The sequence below is a fragment of the Papio anubis genome, chromosome 10, assembly GCF_008728515.1.
Source record: "Papio anubis isolate 15944 chromosome 10, Panubis1.0, whole genome shotgun sequence".
Classification (NCBI taxonomy): Eukaryota; Metazoa; Chordata; class Mammalia; order Primates; family Cercopithecidae; genus Papio; species Papio anubis.
This window is the reverse complement of record NC_044985.1, coordinates 19,331,195-19,345,212: the sequence shown is the minus strand read 5'-3', so window position 1 is coordinate 19,345,212 and position 14,018 is coordinate 19,331,195. Positions and strand designations below refer to the sequence as shown.

The 14,018-nt window shown below is 42.2% G+C and overlaps 1 protein-coding gene and 1 long non-coding RNA gene across 6 annotated transcripts in view; one reads left to right on the top strand and one right to left on the bottom strand.

Annotated features, from left to right (window-relative positions):
* Positions 1-14,018, bottom strand: part of ACMSD (aminocarboxymuconate semialdehyde decarboxylase) — a 64,555-nt gene that overhangs the window by 27,556 nt on the left and 22,981 nt on the right. For 2 of the 3 annotated variants that reach the window (XM_021923529.2, XM_021923530.2), the window contains 4 exons: positions 12,221-12,457; positions 7,928-8,021; positions 4,582-4,677; positions 2,988-3,160 (listed from right to left, as the gene is read on the bottom strand). In XM_021923529.2, coding sequence (XP_021779221.1) covers positions 2,988-3,160; positions 4,582-4,677; positions 7,928-8,021; positions 12,221-12,457 — 600 coding nt within the window. Of the gene's footprint in view, positions 1-2,987; positions 3,161-4,581; positions 4,678-7,927; positions 8,022-12,220; positions 12,458-13,843; positions 13,894-14,018 lie in introns of all 3 variants that reach the window. The other variant, XM_021923528.2, reaches the window with a different exon arrangement.
* Positions 1-14,018, top strand: part of LOC110740849 — a 66,451-nt gene that overhangs the window by 43,888 nt on the left and 8,545 nt on the right. For 2 of the 3 annotated variants that reach the window (XR_004176496.1, XR_002516044.2), the window contains 2 exons: positions 2,902-3,062; positions 7,861-8,985. This is a non-coding gene — a long non-coding RNA (uncharacterized LOC110740849). Of the gene's footprint in view, positions 1-2,901; positions 3,063-7,860; positions 8,986-14,018 lie in introns of those variants that run through there. The other variant, XR_004176497.1, reaches the window with a different exon arrangement.

The window sequence follows — 14,018 nt, the reverse complement described above, 5'->3', positions numbered from 1 at the left end:
CTTTTTTTGTATTTCTCACAGTGTTAGACTGATAATCTATAACCTGCATTCTTTGTATCCATCTTTAAAAATCAAAGCAAAGAATTTAAAAGCTAAAGAATTTTAGAGGTGGAAGGAAGCCAAGAGATTATGCAATTTAAATACTTTCTTATCAAATAGCACAGTGTTTTAGAAATAGTAGGTGCTCAATAATGGTTTTGGTTTTTTATATATGACATATATCTTAAGATGTTATTTAAAATTTATTTTTATCAAAGTAAAGTTTATATGTAAACAATCAAATATTACAAAATACCTTTATTATCAAAAGCAGCTCTTTTTTTAAAACATTTTTTTGGCCAGGCGTGGTGACTCATGCCTGTAATCCCAGCACTTTGGGAGGTTGAAGCAGCCAGATTGCTTAAATCCGGGACCTGCTGGGCAACATGGCGAAACCCTGTCTCTACAAAAAATACAAAAATGAGCTGGGTATGCTGGTGTGTACCTGTAGTCCTAGCTACCTGGGAGGCTGAGGTGGGACGATGGCTTGAGCCTGCGAGATGGAGGTTGCAGTGAGCTATGATCATGCCACAGCACTCCAGCCTGGGTAACAGAGTGAAACCCTGGGTCACCTCTCCAACTCTTATCCCCTAAGGCAGCCACTTTTACCATTTTAGCATGCATCGTTTGATAATTACCTTTATATTCCCAGATAATAAGCTTATACTATTGTTTCTTAGTTTACTAACTTTAGAGAGTATTTACTGATTTCCCATTATGGTCATTGAGAATTTCTTTCTTACTCTCTTTCTTAATAGAATTATGATTTTCATTTAAACCAGTACTTAATATTTACCCTATTATGACTACAAATATTGCTTACTGCTGAGTCAAGTAATATACAGTAATTATCTGCCCTCAAGTAGACTTTTTGTTTTCTTGGAGTCAGTTATTTCCTTTTCTTTCATTGGCTTAATTTTCTATATATATCCTGCATTTGTTCCTAATGCATTAACAGATCTGTTAAATGTCTGGCAGTAATTGTTTCCAACTCTCAGACAGATCAAATCATTCATCAGTTCCATTATTTTCTTTCTAGAGACCTGCCTCCACCGCATTGTGTCCTCTTGCTCAAATCTGGCCAGATTGCTCTCTAGCGCAGATGTCTAGCTAGGACTTTCCTTAGCCATTCTGATTTGGGGATTGTTTTTAAAAGAGAATTTGCTAATGTGAATATGAGTAGAATGAAGAAGTATTAATGTTTTTAAAAGAATCCTAAATTATTAATATATACTGCTCCTATGTCCTGGATTTACCAGCCTGTGAGATCACATAAAATGAGGTCACATTTGCTTTTGATGCCCAAATTATTATGGCTCAAGCTTTCACAGTTTGAATGTAAGATCTCAGCACCAAGAACTTTGTAAAGTACCTGCTGAGTTTTTCTGGAGGTCCCTAATAGGAATGTATTCACATGTGCTCACCAACTAGTCCATCCACTGGTTAACATGAAGTGCTTGCCATATTTTTCCTCTTCTGCTTCTGTCCCCTGGCCAATGCATATTGCACTGGATGCTTGTTTAAGGTGCTGATAGTATCCCTTAGAAAATGGGCTTTGGATTTGGCAATGGTGTTTTCTCCTGTTGTTTTAATTTCCAAGAATACTAAGGAGGTACTAGGCTTGATGGGATGTAATAAGAAAAGCCCTTTCCCCAATTCCACATGATTTTCCCTCTTCCTTTCCTCCATTGCTCAATGTCCAGAGCCCACAAAGTCTCTTCCAGTTTCTGCACTATGCAGTCTTCTGCTTACATACCTTCTCATCACTCTATATCCAAACCAAAAACAATCAACAGTCACAACCAATTGCTAACCATCCATCTCTGCAGGGGTGACACGAAAGCTAAACAACTCAGAGACACAGCTCAACCACATAATTGATTACCAAGCTAAAATGCTTAACATTTATATTCTGGTGATTTTCTCAAGCCAGAAAAACAGTCAGCATTAATGTGAGATAAAGTGTCCATTCTGGAGATAAAACACTACTTGCAACTTTCAAATGATGGGCCTCTTTTTGCTAGACATGATTTTTTTAAACCTTAGAGTCTAAACTCAAGTACCATATTGCAAATTTTAAAATATGTCTATATACTTTTAACCCCAAAGATTTTCCCTTGGGAAAATTTGGAAATCGTCTATAGATATCTGTAAGTAATAAGATGGAATTGAAATACAAAATATTTTAGACTTTTCACTATGGCCTTTTCCCTAGAAATTCTCGAACTTGCTGAGTTAATATTTTTGAAGAATACCGAAAGGGTGGATGTGCCACCAACAGAGAGATCGGCGAGGAGACGACATCAGAGGAAAGAATTTTTCTTGTGGGCTTTAAAGTACCACCATGCTGGTGTTTTAATTAAATGAGAGAATCAAAAGCCATATTATTCCAGGAAGAAATCTCAAGGCATGATACACAAGACCCTTCACCATCTTCCCCTGACTCCCTGTCCAATGCAATTTCCCAGCTATGCGTTTTCCACCCTTTCAGTGTTCCAGTTTTCTCCATGTAGTGGATGAGGACAGTTGCATTCACAATTTACCCAGCTAGTGAAAGGTAGAGCCAGGATTTTAACCCAGGTCAATTTGACTTTGAAACTTGTGACCCTTTCCTGCTTACTACATTGCCACGTGTCATTTTGGGTGTATATAGGAATGTCACTAAGGAGGAGGAGCTGATCTGAGGGAATACCCAGCCATGTAGATTATCTGGGATTTCTCTGGCATATATAATAGTTTCTTAGTATTATATACTCTGTGTGGAGGGAGACCCTGGAGAGAATCCCCTGTGTGAGCAAACCTAATCCCAAACCTCACTGTCTCTCTCCTTTCATCTAATACCTTTCTTCCATCCCTTTTTAGGAGAGAGGCCAAAAAAGGAGAGAGGATGGGTTGCTGATGCAGCATTCTGCTCCCCACAAGCCATCCAAGTGGCAGACTGGGCTTACCTTTCCTATGACATCTGTTAACAGCTTGAGGGACAGAGGATCATGAACCAAAGCATCTGTGTAAAAGGAACCAAGGTATTTCTTCGGGTTCATTGGGTTGTCCTGGGCACACAGATCTGGGCGCATGCTGAATCCATGGGAGATTCTTCCCACTGTGAAGGGGAAGGCACCACCTGCAAGTAAAACCCATTACTGAGGGGTTAGTGTTGATTTTAAAGGATTCCTTTAGTCTTGATGTTATATGCAAGAAGTTACTGTAGGCCAACTGATTAACAGTAATTACAAAGGACCTATTGTGTTCTGAATGCTGGGAGATGATGGAAGAAATGACATTAACTCATCTAGAAATTCAGATTTGAGAAATTCATCCTAAAGAGAGAAGACAGGCTGGGCACAATGGCTCACGCCTATAATCCCAGCACTTTGGGAGGCTAAGGATGGCAGATCACGAGGTCTGGAGATCGAGACCATCCTGGCTAACATGGTGAAACCCCACCTCTACTAAAATACAAAAAAATTAGTCAGGCGTGGTGGCGGCGCCTGTAGTCCCAGCTACTCAGGAAGCTGAGACAGGAGAATCGCTTGAACCTGGGAGGCGGAGGTTGCAGTAGCCGAGATCGCACCACTGCACTCCAGCCTGTGTGACAGAGTGAGACTCTGTCTCAAAAAAATAAAAATAAAATAAAAATAAAATAAAAATAAAAATAAAAAAAAGAGTGAAGGCAAGTGTGTAAAGATATGTAATCAAAGTTTTCAAATATAGTGTGATTATAATAGCAAAATATTGAGACAACCTATCAGTTGGGGACTATCTAAGTCATGGTGACATATCCGTGAAATACAAGGCCATACATGACACCATAAAAAATGATGAAACTCTGTATTTGTTGACATGGAAAGATGTCTTCTCTATGCTGTTGAAGAGGAAAGGCATGTTAGAGAATAACATGTATAGTTTGATATTGTGTGTGTGCGTGTGTGTGTGTGTGTGTTTAAGGGTCACAAATTCAATTACCTACAGGGACCAGGCAGGCAATGTAAAACAATGAAGTAGGCCTATTTGTAAACAACGAAGAATAGTAGGGACTGTTGTAGACTGGAGAGCTCATGATCTAACTAGAGGGATTTAAATAAAAAACAGTGCCCAAACTAAACTTGCCTACAAAAGTAGAATTTGGTTCCTAAACCATCATGTGACTAGAGTGATGGCTGGAAGGATATTATGAACTGAATCCTATTCCTTCAAAATTCATATACTGAAGCCCTAATGCCAAATGTGACTGTATTTGCAGAAAGGACCTCTAAGGAGGTAATTAAGGTTACACGAGGTCATAAAGTGGGGCCTCAATCCAATAGGACTGGTGTACTGATGTCCTTGTAAGAAAAGGAGGAGAGACCAAAGGCCATGTGAGGAAGGTGGCCATGTGCAAACTAGGAAGAGAGCCCTCACTAGAAACCAACCCTGCTAGCACCTTGATCTTGGACTTCTAGCCTCCAGGACTGTGAGAAAATTAATTTCTGTTTTCTTACAGTCATGCAATCTGTGGTATTTTGTTATGACAGCCTGAGATGACTAATAAAAATAGGGTCTTACCGCCATGTGCGAAACACACTTTCAGTTTAGGAAACTTCTCAAACACTCCACCCATGATCATGGAGCAAATGGCTATGGTGGTCTCTGCTGGCATTCCTGGAGAGGAAATATTTGCAAGTCTCAGGGATGACCAAGAAGAAGTTCAGTGATGTTAGTGGCTGGGGAATTGTCAGTGCAAAGAAACTTGAGGCCCCTGTACCCTGGCATGGTTTGGCTGTATTATAGGGCATTACTTTGGCAAGGAGAACCACGTGAAACTTCCTACTTGCCACTTGAAGGGAGAGTCATCTAATGGCTAGAGAGGTCGAGGAGCCAGAGGACTTGGCATTTGCCTTAATTCCCCCAACTTCAGTTTGGGATGCGGTGGGACAGGTGGAGTGTGCCAAGTCCGAGCTGAACCCTAGCTCCTCCAGTTTTCTGCCTCCTGGCCTCTGGCAAGTTATTTAATGGCTCTGAGCCCACATTTCATCTGTAAGATGACATCTGTGTTGCCCATTTTGCAAGACTGTTGTGGAGCATTGCAAATAATGATGTCAGCCAAGTTCCTGGACAGAATTTCACAATGGAGGTGCTCAACAAAAGTATTAGTTGCTTCTCTCTCAATTTCCTCATCTGTAAAATGGTGAGTTCCTGCCAGTGAGTTGTTTTGAGGATTGGCAGACAGCACCTGGCATTTAGTAAGGGCTCACTAAATATTAACTATCATTATGATCATTGCTGCCAAATCTTTGCTGCCTCTTGTAGCTGAGGTTGAAAATAACTGGATTAAAATGAATTATTTCAAGTGCTTTGTGCTGCTAGGAGAAGCAGCTGGTCCATGTCTAATGCCTTCACCCCGAGGAGCCAGTCCAAGCTACATTGCCATTGACTGCTTTTCAGACCATGACTCAGAAATCCGACCGCTCCACAGCTGTGCCCTGCACCTTCTGGGGAAGCCTGACTCTGTAGGCTGCGGAGCTAGGCTTCAGAGGATGCTCATTCTGCCTGGGGCTGGTCACTGCTTCACAGGCAGAGACACCCCTGGCACCCAGCTGCCTGGGAATTCTGGAAGCATGATAGATTTGTACCCATCTGGGAATAATTTGTGGGCAGAGCTTCCTAGAGGCAGAGAGATGGATGACATCACTTTCTTCTAGTTCTGTGACTCTGCTTTCTCATAATTACTTGAACGATAACCCCACAATCCATTCTCCATACAGCAGTCAGAGTTACATTCATAGTGTGAATTGGATCATGATGCTTCTCTGCTGGGGATCCTCCAATCCACTAATGACCACCTTTGCATCCAGAATAAAATTCCAAAATTAGCCTGTTTTCTTGTGATATATATACTTGTTTATAATCTCTTTCCTCTAACCAGAATGTAAGCTCCATGAAAGCAGAGGTTTTGTTCATGTCTGTATCCCCAGTGCCTGGGACAGGGCCTGGCATGCTAGAAGGAATCAATGTATTTGTGTTGCATAAATGGATGATGAAATGACTCTATATGCAGATGCTCTCCTGTTGCAATATAAATAAGTTTATGGGCCGGGTGTGGTGACTCACATCTGTAATCCCAGCACTTTGGGAGGCCAAGGTGGGCAGATCACTTGAGGTCAGGAGTTTGAGAACAGCCTGGCCAACATGGTGAAACCCCGTCTCTACTAAAAATATAAAAATTAGCTGAGCGTGGTGGCATGCACTTGTAATCTCAGCTACTTGGGAGGCTGAGGCAGGAGAATCACTTGAACCTGGGAGGCAGAGGTTGCAGTGAGCTGAGATCACGCCACTGCACTCCAGCCTGGGTGACAGAGTGAGACTTGGTCTCTAAATAAATAAAGAAGCTTGTGGGACTTGTCAAAGTTTTGTGAATAAGGGTGACATTTTTCTTTGAAGCTTGATGGCACTGGGCATCTTGGGTTATCTCATCCTATTAATTATTGCCCAAGAATTTGGTGGGGAATGAGTAGGAAGCCTCCTTACTAAATACTTTGGTTTCCAACAGCAATCACAGGAATATAAAAACATCAGAGCAGAAAGAGACCTTTGGAGGAATCCAGACCAGCATTCTGATTTTACGGATGAGGGATTGCGGCCTATGGAGTTAAAGTGGTTTACTACAAGCAATACAGTGAAATAGAGACTTAAGTTGGAACTAAAATCCCATTTTTTTGACTTCCAATATATTGTTCCATTTAATTCTTCATGGTGATTGCTATTTTGATTACTTAATGATTACTAATTGTACTAGTTGGGCTGAGGAGAGAAAGAACAATGGTCTCCTTAAAGAAAATCCGGTGCAGTGGTTCACACCTGTAATCCTAGCACTTTGGGAGGCAGAGGTGGGTGGATCACTTGAGGCCAAGAATTTGAGACCAGCCTGGCCAAGATGGTGAAACCTTGTTTCTACTGAAAATACAAAGATTAGCTGGGCATGGCATTGCACCCCTGTAATCCCAGCTATTTGGGAGGCTAAGGCAGGAGAATTGTTTGAACCCGGGAGGCGGAGGTTGCAGTGAGCTGAGATTGCACCACTGTACTCCAGTCTGGGTGACAGAGTGAGAACTTGTCTCAAAAAACAAAACAAAACAACAAAAAAAAACTCCAACACTTTTCATTTGGGGACCAAGTTTTCATTGGGTTTGTAGATGAGCTCTATTTTTCACCTATAGCTCCAGAATTTTACATCTGTTCTCTATCTCTTCTTATCATAACTGATAATGAGAGACTGGATAGAGCAAATGGAGTTTTCTCCTCTACCCTTTTGTGGAACTATGGATAGTGCAGGAGGCAAAGGGCAGAAGAGCAGATAACAGGAAAATTACAAGCCTGGGCCATCTTTTATATAAGATTTCAGATCTTTGGGTGGTGGAAGTTGACCTTCTACCTTTAATTCTAGGATTCTCGTTTGTATGAACTGATGCTATTATCATCTTCCAAAAAATCTACTAGACAGGCATGGTTACATTTTTTGAAGCCTCTTTGGGAGTCTGTGTAGCAAGACTGGCTTTGGAGTCAGATATATCTGTGTAAATTACATTTTCATGTATTAACTGTGTGACTTGGACAACTTACCTAAACACTCCAAGCCTCAGTTTCTCCATCTGTAAAATGATCATTGTAATGTCAACTTTATAGATTAAATATATGATTTATTTATGATGGTATTGGATATGTTTAAAATTAAATGAGGTAATGTATATATATATAGCACTAATCCAAGTAAGAGCTCAGTAAGTGATAGCTGCTGTTACTCATAATCCTGTTAATTATTCATACTTTCCCTATTTGACCTAATAGGTTTCCATGGATGATTGGAAAAACCCAAGAGTTGGTCCTCTGTTCCAGACCCCACACAGACACAAACCTACGAGCCAAGGGAGCCAGTATTTGGCCATTCGTCCATCCATCTGCATGTCCCAGGGATGCACGAACAGAGAACACTTCAGCCTTTCAGCTGCCTTCAAAGAAGCAATGAGAGAGAGAGAGAGAGAGAGAGAGAGAGAGAGGGTTACTTTGATGAGTGAGCAGATACCAGGTACTGTTTTGGAGAAACTGCTTTTCTTTGAGTCTATATTGGTCTGTAAAAATAAATTAAAATGCTTTTGAAGTTGTTTTATGATCTATTTAAAAGAGATACTGACAAACTTCTCCTGCTTGGAAAATAAAAGGGACACTTAGAATTAACAAAGGGGGTTGGTAGACTTACCACTGAGGTCGATGAACTTAATATATCATCTGGTAAAACAAGTGTCCGGAAATATCCATCATTCAGATGTTTTGGCTGAGAGCAAAATGCTCAAGGACGAATCCCACACCTGAAATGTAGGGGAAAATTTCCCCTACATTTGGCTCCTTCTGGCTCCTACTTGGTCTACTCTTTTGGAAGGATTGCTGAGATTGTATCCTTGGAGTCAGGGCAAGAGTGCCCCCTCCTTTTCTCCACTTGGAAACTAGAGTTTGTGGAAAGTGAGGAAGTGATGTGCTGGAACCAGAGGCTCAGTGCTGGGCTGGGGCTGGCTGGCCTGACCCAAGCCACCTGACTACTCAGAGCCCAGCGCTGGGTGGAATCCCTGGGGTCTGTAGGCATTCTTCCCACCCCAGGAGCCCAGCTGAGTCTCTGAACAGTCAGCTGTGAGTGAGATGACCTCAGAAAGGGAAGAGGTCGATGCCTTAGCCAGACAGGCACTGAGATGAATGTCATGGGCATGCTCCGGGGCCTTCTGAGAAATGGAAATACCATCTGGATGGAATGACCTTTATTCAACAAAAAGTTTAATTAAAAGAAGTCCCCTCAACAGGCATTGAATATTAGCACTCATCAAGATTCAAAAGAGATTTCCCTTAGAATAATTCCTCACTATGTATATTGAGGCTCTGGAGTGACTCCTCCTACCCTCATACATAAATGTTTGTGCTAACCAGGCTGATGCAATGTGACTTGTGTACATAAGCATTTTTAAAACAGAAAACCAATTCTGGGACAACAGGGGATTCTGGTAAGTTGAAGAAAGGACTTTTAATTCAACAGGTCCTGGGGAGCAGAAGAGATATAAGCCTTTTAAAGAGAGAGAAGCTAATTGGTTTCTGATCATAGATGCAGGTTGGAAAGAAAATACTGACTTCTTGGGATGGTTTGAATTTGGCAAAGGTGCATGGTCATGGTATCTCTGTGGGATTTGACTCCTCATTTGGATACAGCTTTATTCTATGTGCCTCTGGTGGTTCTTTTCTTTTTAAAATTTTTCCTTTTTATTTTTTGTAAACTTTTATGTTCAGAGTACATGTGCAGGTTTGTTATAAAGGTAAATTGCATGTCACAGGGGCTTCGCATACAGATTATTTTATCACCCAGGTAATAACCATTGTACCCAATAGGTAGATTTTTGATCCTCACCCTCATCCCACCCTCATTTCTGTTCAATTCAAATTAACATATTGTTGATCTCCTTCTATATATGGGGTTTGTAGAGAATAGAAAAAGAAATTATACTCTCACAATTACAATTAACATTGAGAACTTATGTGCCCAAGCTGTTATAAGAATTTTATAATTATTAACTAGTTTAATTTTTTTATGAGATGCATACTTTTACTACCCTCATTTTATGGAGAAGAAAACTAAGGCAGATAGAGGCTAACTTACTCAGGCCTTGTGGCTGATAGATGGTGGAGCTGGGCAGTTGGCACTGCAATTCTGTCTGCCTTATACCAGTGACGAAGTTGTTTTTGTGCCTGAAAACTGACCTGAGCATGTATGATTGGGTTTACTCACTAAAAAGGGAGGTCTAGGAGATAAAGAGGACAGTTAGACCTTTGGAGTGCCAGGATCACCTTGAAATGACAAAGCCAACCTCGCTCATGAAAATTCATTTCAACACATTATTGACACAAACTAGAGAGCAGAGAGGCAGGCAAACCTTGCTAACCAAACAAATATGCTGCCACCCCCAGGACATCGTGAGCCACCTGGGGACAGCATGTGCTCCTGAATCCCCTCAGAGACTGGATGTCCCCAAAACAGCCCAGTTAGAATGATTGATGGGTCGAGCTAGTCACGCAAATGAAAATATCCATGTGGACCCCGACCGGCTGCTGTTGCTTCCTAAGCCCCTTAGTAATTCATAAACCCAAATCCAATGAATGCTAACATGACTTGCAGCTGAAGTCTCGCTCACTCTGTGCTGAAACAACTTGGATGCATAAGTAAATAAATCCTCTTTCAAAGCTCATTAAAGTTTCTAGAAAACATTCGCTACATCAGCTAAGCCACTGCAGCCAGTGAGCTTCAGGGAGTTCAGTATTTTGAGGAACATTAAATCTTTCAAGTCATTAGGAGGCAATTTAACAGGCAATCCCCTGACTGGTGGGCAGTTGCCATAGATACAAACATGGAAAATTTTTTGCCGGTAGTTAGACCTCAATAAATACTAAATGAGTAAATGATCAGTAATCACAGTGCCTGGTGAGTCCACAAACATCTATGTAAGTCATTATTAAAGATTTTGCATTTATAATGAAAATAATAGAAAGCAATATTATTATAATTCTAGGAGGGAAATAAAAAATTTAAAAAATGCAATTGAGTAGAGTTATGCATCGTGAATCCTGGTACTGAGATGAGAAGATTTGGTTATAGAAAGAATTGAAAGTGGAGGAGGAAGAAGAAGACTGATGGAGATGACGGTGGAACTATGGATACTTGAAGTTGGATATTTCAGAAATGAATGGCACTGAATTTTTGATCATACATTTTACCATGAAATATTTTAAGTGTAGAAAGTGTAAACAATAACACAATGAGCATCCATATACCCACCACCTGGTTTCATCAAATGTTAACATTTTCATGGTATTATTTTTTATTAGGTATTTTAAAGTACATTTTCAAAATATATGACTTAAAAAATATCTTAATTACAGGTTGGTTAAATAAATCAAAACATAGCCATATATTGGAATATTCTGCAGTTATTTAAAAATCATGCATTAAAAGAATTTTCACTTATGTTGGAAATTTTTAATTAGCATACAAAATCACATGTGTAACAGAATTTCAGTTTCATGAAAATATAGATATATGTATATCAAAAAAGTAACTGTGTATGATAACAGTGGCTACTTATCTTTGGGAGGCTGGATTATGGGTAATGTTTATTTTCGTCTTTATACTTTTCTGTATTTTTGAAAAATGTTAAGTATTTTTTTTTTTTCCAAAGCAGATTTTTTTTTTTTTTTTTGAGATGGAGTCTTGCTCTATCTGTGTCGCCCAGGCTGGAGTGCAGTGGCGTGATCTTGGCTTACTGCAACCTCCATCTCTGGAGTTCAAGCAATTCTCCTACCTCAGCCTCCCAAGTAACTGGGATTACAGGTACCCGCCACCACGCCCAGCTAATTTTTGTATTTTTAGTAGAGACGGGGTTTCACTGTGTTGGCTAGGCTGGTCTCAAACTCCTGACCTCATGATCTGCCTGCCTCGGCCTCCTGAAATGCTGGGATTACAAGCATGAGCCATCGCGTTTGGCCGAGTCTGGCTCTGTTACCCAGACTAGAGTGCAGTGGCACAATCTTGGCTCACTGCAACCTCTGTCTCCTAGGTTGAAGATGTTGTCATGCCTCAGCCTCCCAAGTAGCTGGGATTACAGGGGTGTGGCACTACACCTGGCTAATTTTTTTGTATTTTTAGTAGAGATGGGGTTTTTGCTATGTTGGTCAGGCTGGCCTTGAACTCCTGGCCTCAAGTGATCGGCCCACCTGGGCCTCCCGAAGTGCTGGGATTATAGGTGTGAGCTGCTGCACCCGGCCGAAATATATATATATTTGTATGTCATTAACACGATTCTTTTGCACAGTGGCTGTAAAGAGGGTATTTTGGCTTCCAAGTGAAAGATTAAAAGGAGGGCAAGGGGGATGGAAGGAAAAGAGATTTCACTGTGTTAACTCAGCGCTGGCCTAGGAACCATTCCACCAGTTCCTCTTTGGAATGGCCCACTCCTTTGCGGGGGCTATTTCTACACCTTCTACCTACATCTAACAAGTCATAGATGCCACTCTCCCCTCCCAGTGGGGTGACGCTTCCCCTCCTCCCCGCCAGCATCCAGCAGTGCCCCAGGCCCAGGCACTGGGCGGCTGGCATTGGCTGAGCAGCCCCGCTACTCACCGCATAGACAGGAAAGAGCTCCCGCGCGTTCAGGTCCCACTCGTTGACGTGGGTGCCAATTTGGACCCCAGGAAAGCCCAGCTCTTTCACACAGCGCTCCATCTCCTGGACCGCCAGCTCAGGGGCCTGCATGGGCAACGTCCCCAGACCCACAAACCTCCTGGGGTAGCTCGCAACGGTGGTGGCAAGGTCGTTGTTTAAAAGCTGGCACAGGTTTAAAGTGTCCTCAGGTTTGGCCTGGTGGAGACAGGAAAGGGAAAACCGCATTGTTGAAAACCTACTTCTTTTAGACATTTACTCTGAACAGTGCCTCCTTGTGGCTATAATATTTGTCATTTTCAAATAACAAATTTTGATGAGCTTTACCACATCAGAAAACAGAGGCACAGATTGGAAAGGTGCTGGCCACAGAAGACCCAGAAGCCAATCTTTGTAAAGCAAAGAAAACAGAAGGTATATTGCTGATTCATTGGAAAAATTGAGGCCAGAATCAGAAGGGAAGGACACAATTACTGGGCCTGGTATCCCAACACTAGAGATGGAATGAGCATGGGCCACCTCCAACTGCAGAAAGATCTTAATGCCCCCCTACCTCCCAGGAGGTCAGGCCTGGCCAAGGGTCCCAGGCCACCATCAAGGCACCTCCTTATCATGCCTTGTTGGGAGCAGCCAGGCTGGCTCACTGACTTGTCCTGCTGCCTGCCTGTTCTCCTGTCTGTCCTTCTTGTTGGCTGTGACATTCAGGGCTGTCCTTGGCAAAATGCTGAGGCAGATGAAGTTTCCCTAATGCTCCCTTCTTCACTGTTTTCTTTCCTCTGTCACCCCACTGCCCACTGCCAGGAATCTGATCCTCTCCTGCAGCCTCAGTTGTCTAATCAGAGTGGTAACCAATCTGATAAATTCAGGCATATTGAGGTCTCAGGGCACTTTTAAGTAGTGAATGCAATCGCAGGAACAGGCAAAGACTGAGTCACTCACTAATACTGGGTTTATGAACACAGATCACGGAAGTATGTATGAACAGGTGGTATTTCCACTGCTCCTTAAATCATGAGAGTGAGTATCTGTTTGGATGAGCAGGGACTTAGCACACTCCCGGCTATGTACAAAAATTTTCCTCCACAGGCTGGAAATCATGCCTGAAACTTTTAGTGCTTGAGATTTATTCACTTGGGAAAGGGCATCCAACCTCAGGATTCCCCTTCTGAATTCTGTTTTTCCCTTGGAGAGCTGATATATTAGGTCATGATTATTATTCCTACCTCAAAATCATTCTCATCTCAGAAGATATTGGCTTGTCAGTTCCCCAGCAAGGCACTGCAGGAATGAGTCATCAGACAGGTAAGTTCTGGTGGAGAATAAAGCTGACCTAGAACCACCGTACGGTGGAACTATAATGCAAGTCACATAGCAACATGTGACCACTGGCTACTGTACTGGAGTGAAGACACGGCTAAGAAGACAGGCCTGAGAGGGGACCCTGCTGATCTCTGAAGGGGAGGACAGTTAGTTGTTGGGGGTGGTCAGTGGTACTGGTGTCCAGACTTGAGGCATCTGTTCACTTTTTGGGAGCTCGACACGAACCTTCAACACCAAGGAGATGGCTTGAGGTTTCACACTCACCCAGTAGCTAAACATGACAGGAACTGTGGAAAGGGCTTGCACTGTTACTCCTAGACGTGGACACAAAGAAGGGCAAAACTGGTGAGAAGAATGGCCTGGACACTCCTTCCTTTCCCAAGGCCCAGTGGCAGCCAGCTTCCACCCTAAACTCCTGCTGTCCCTCCCTGCATCTCTC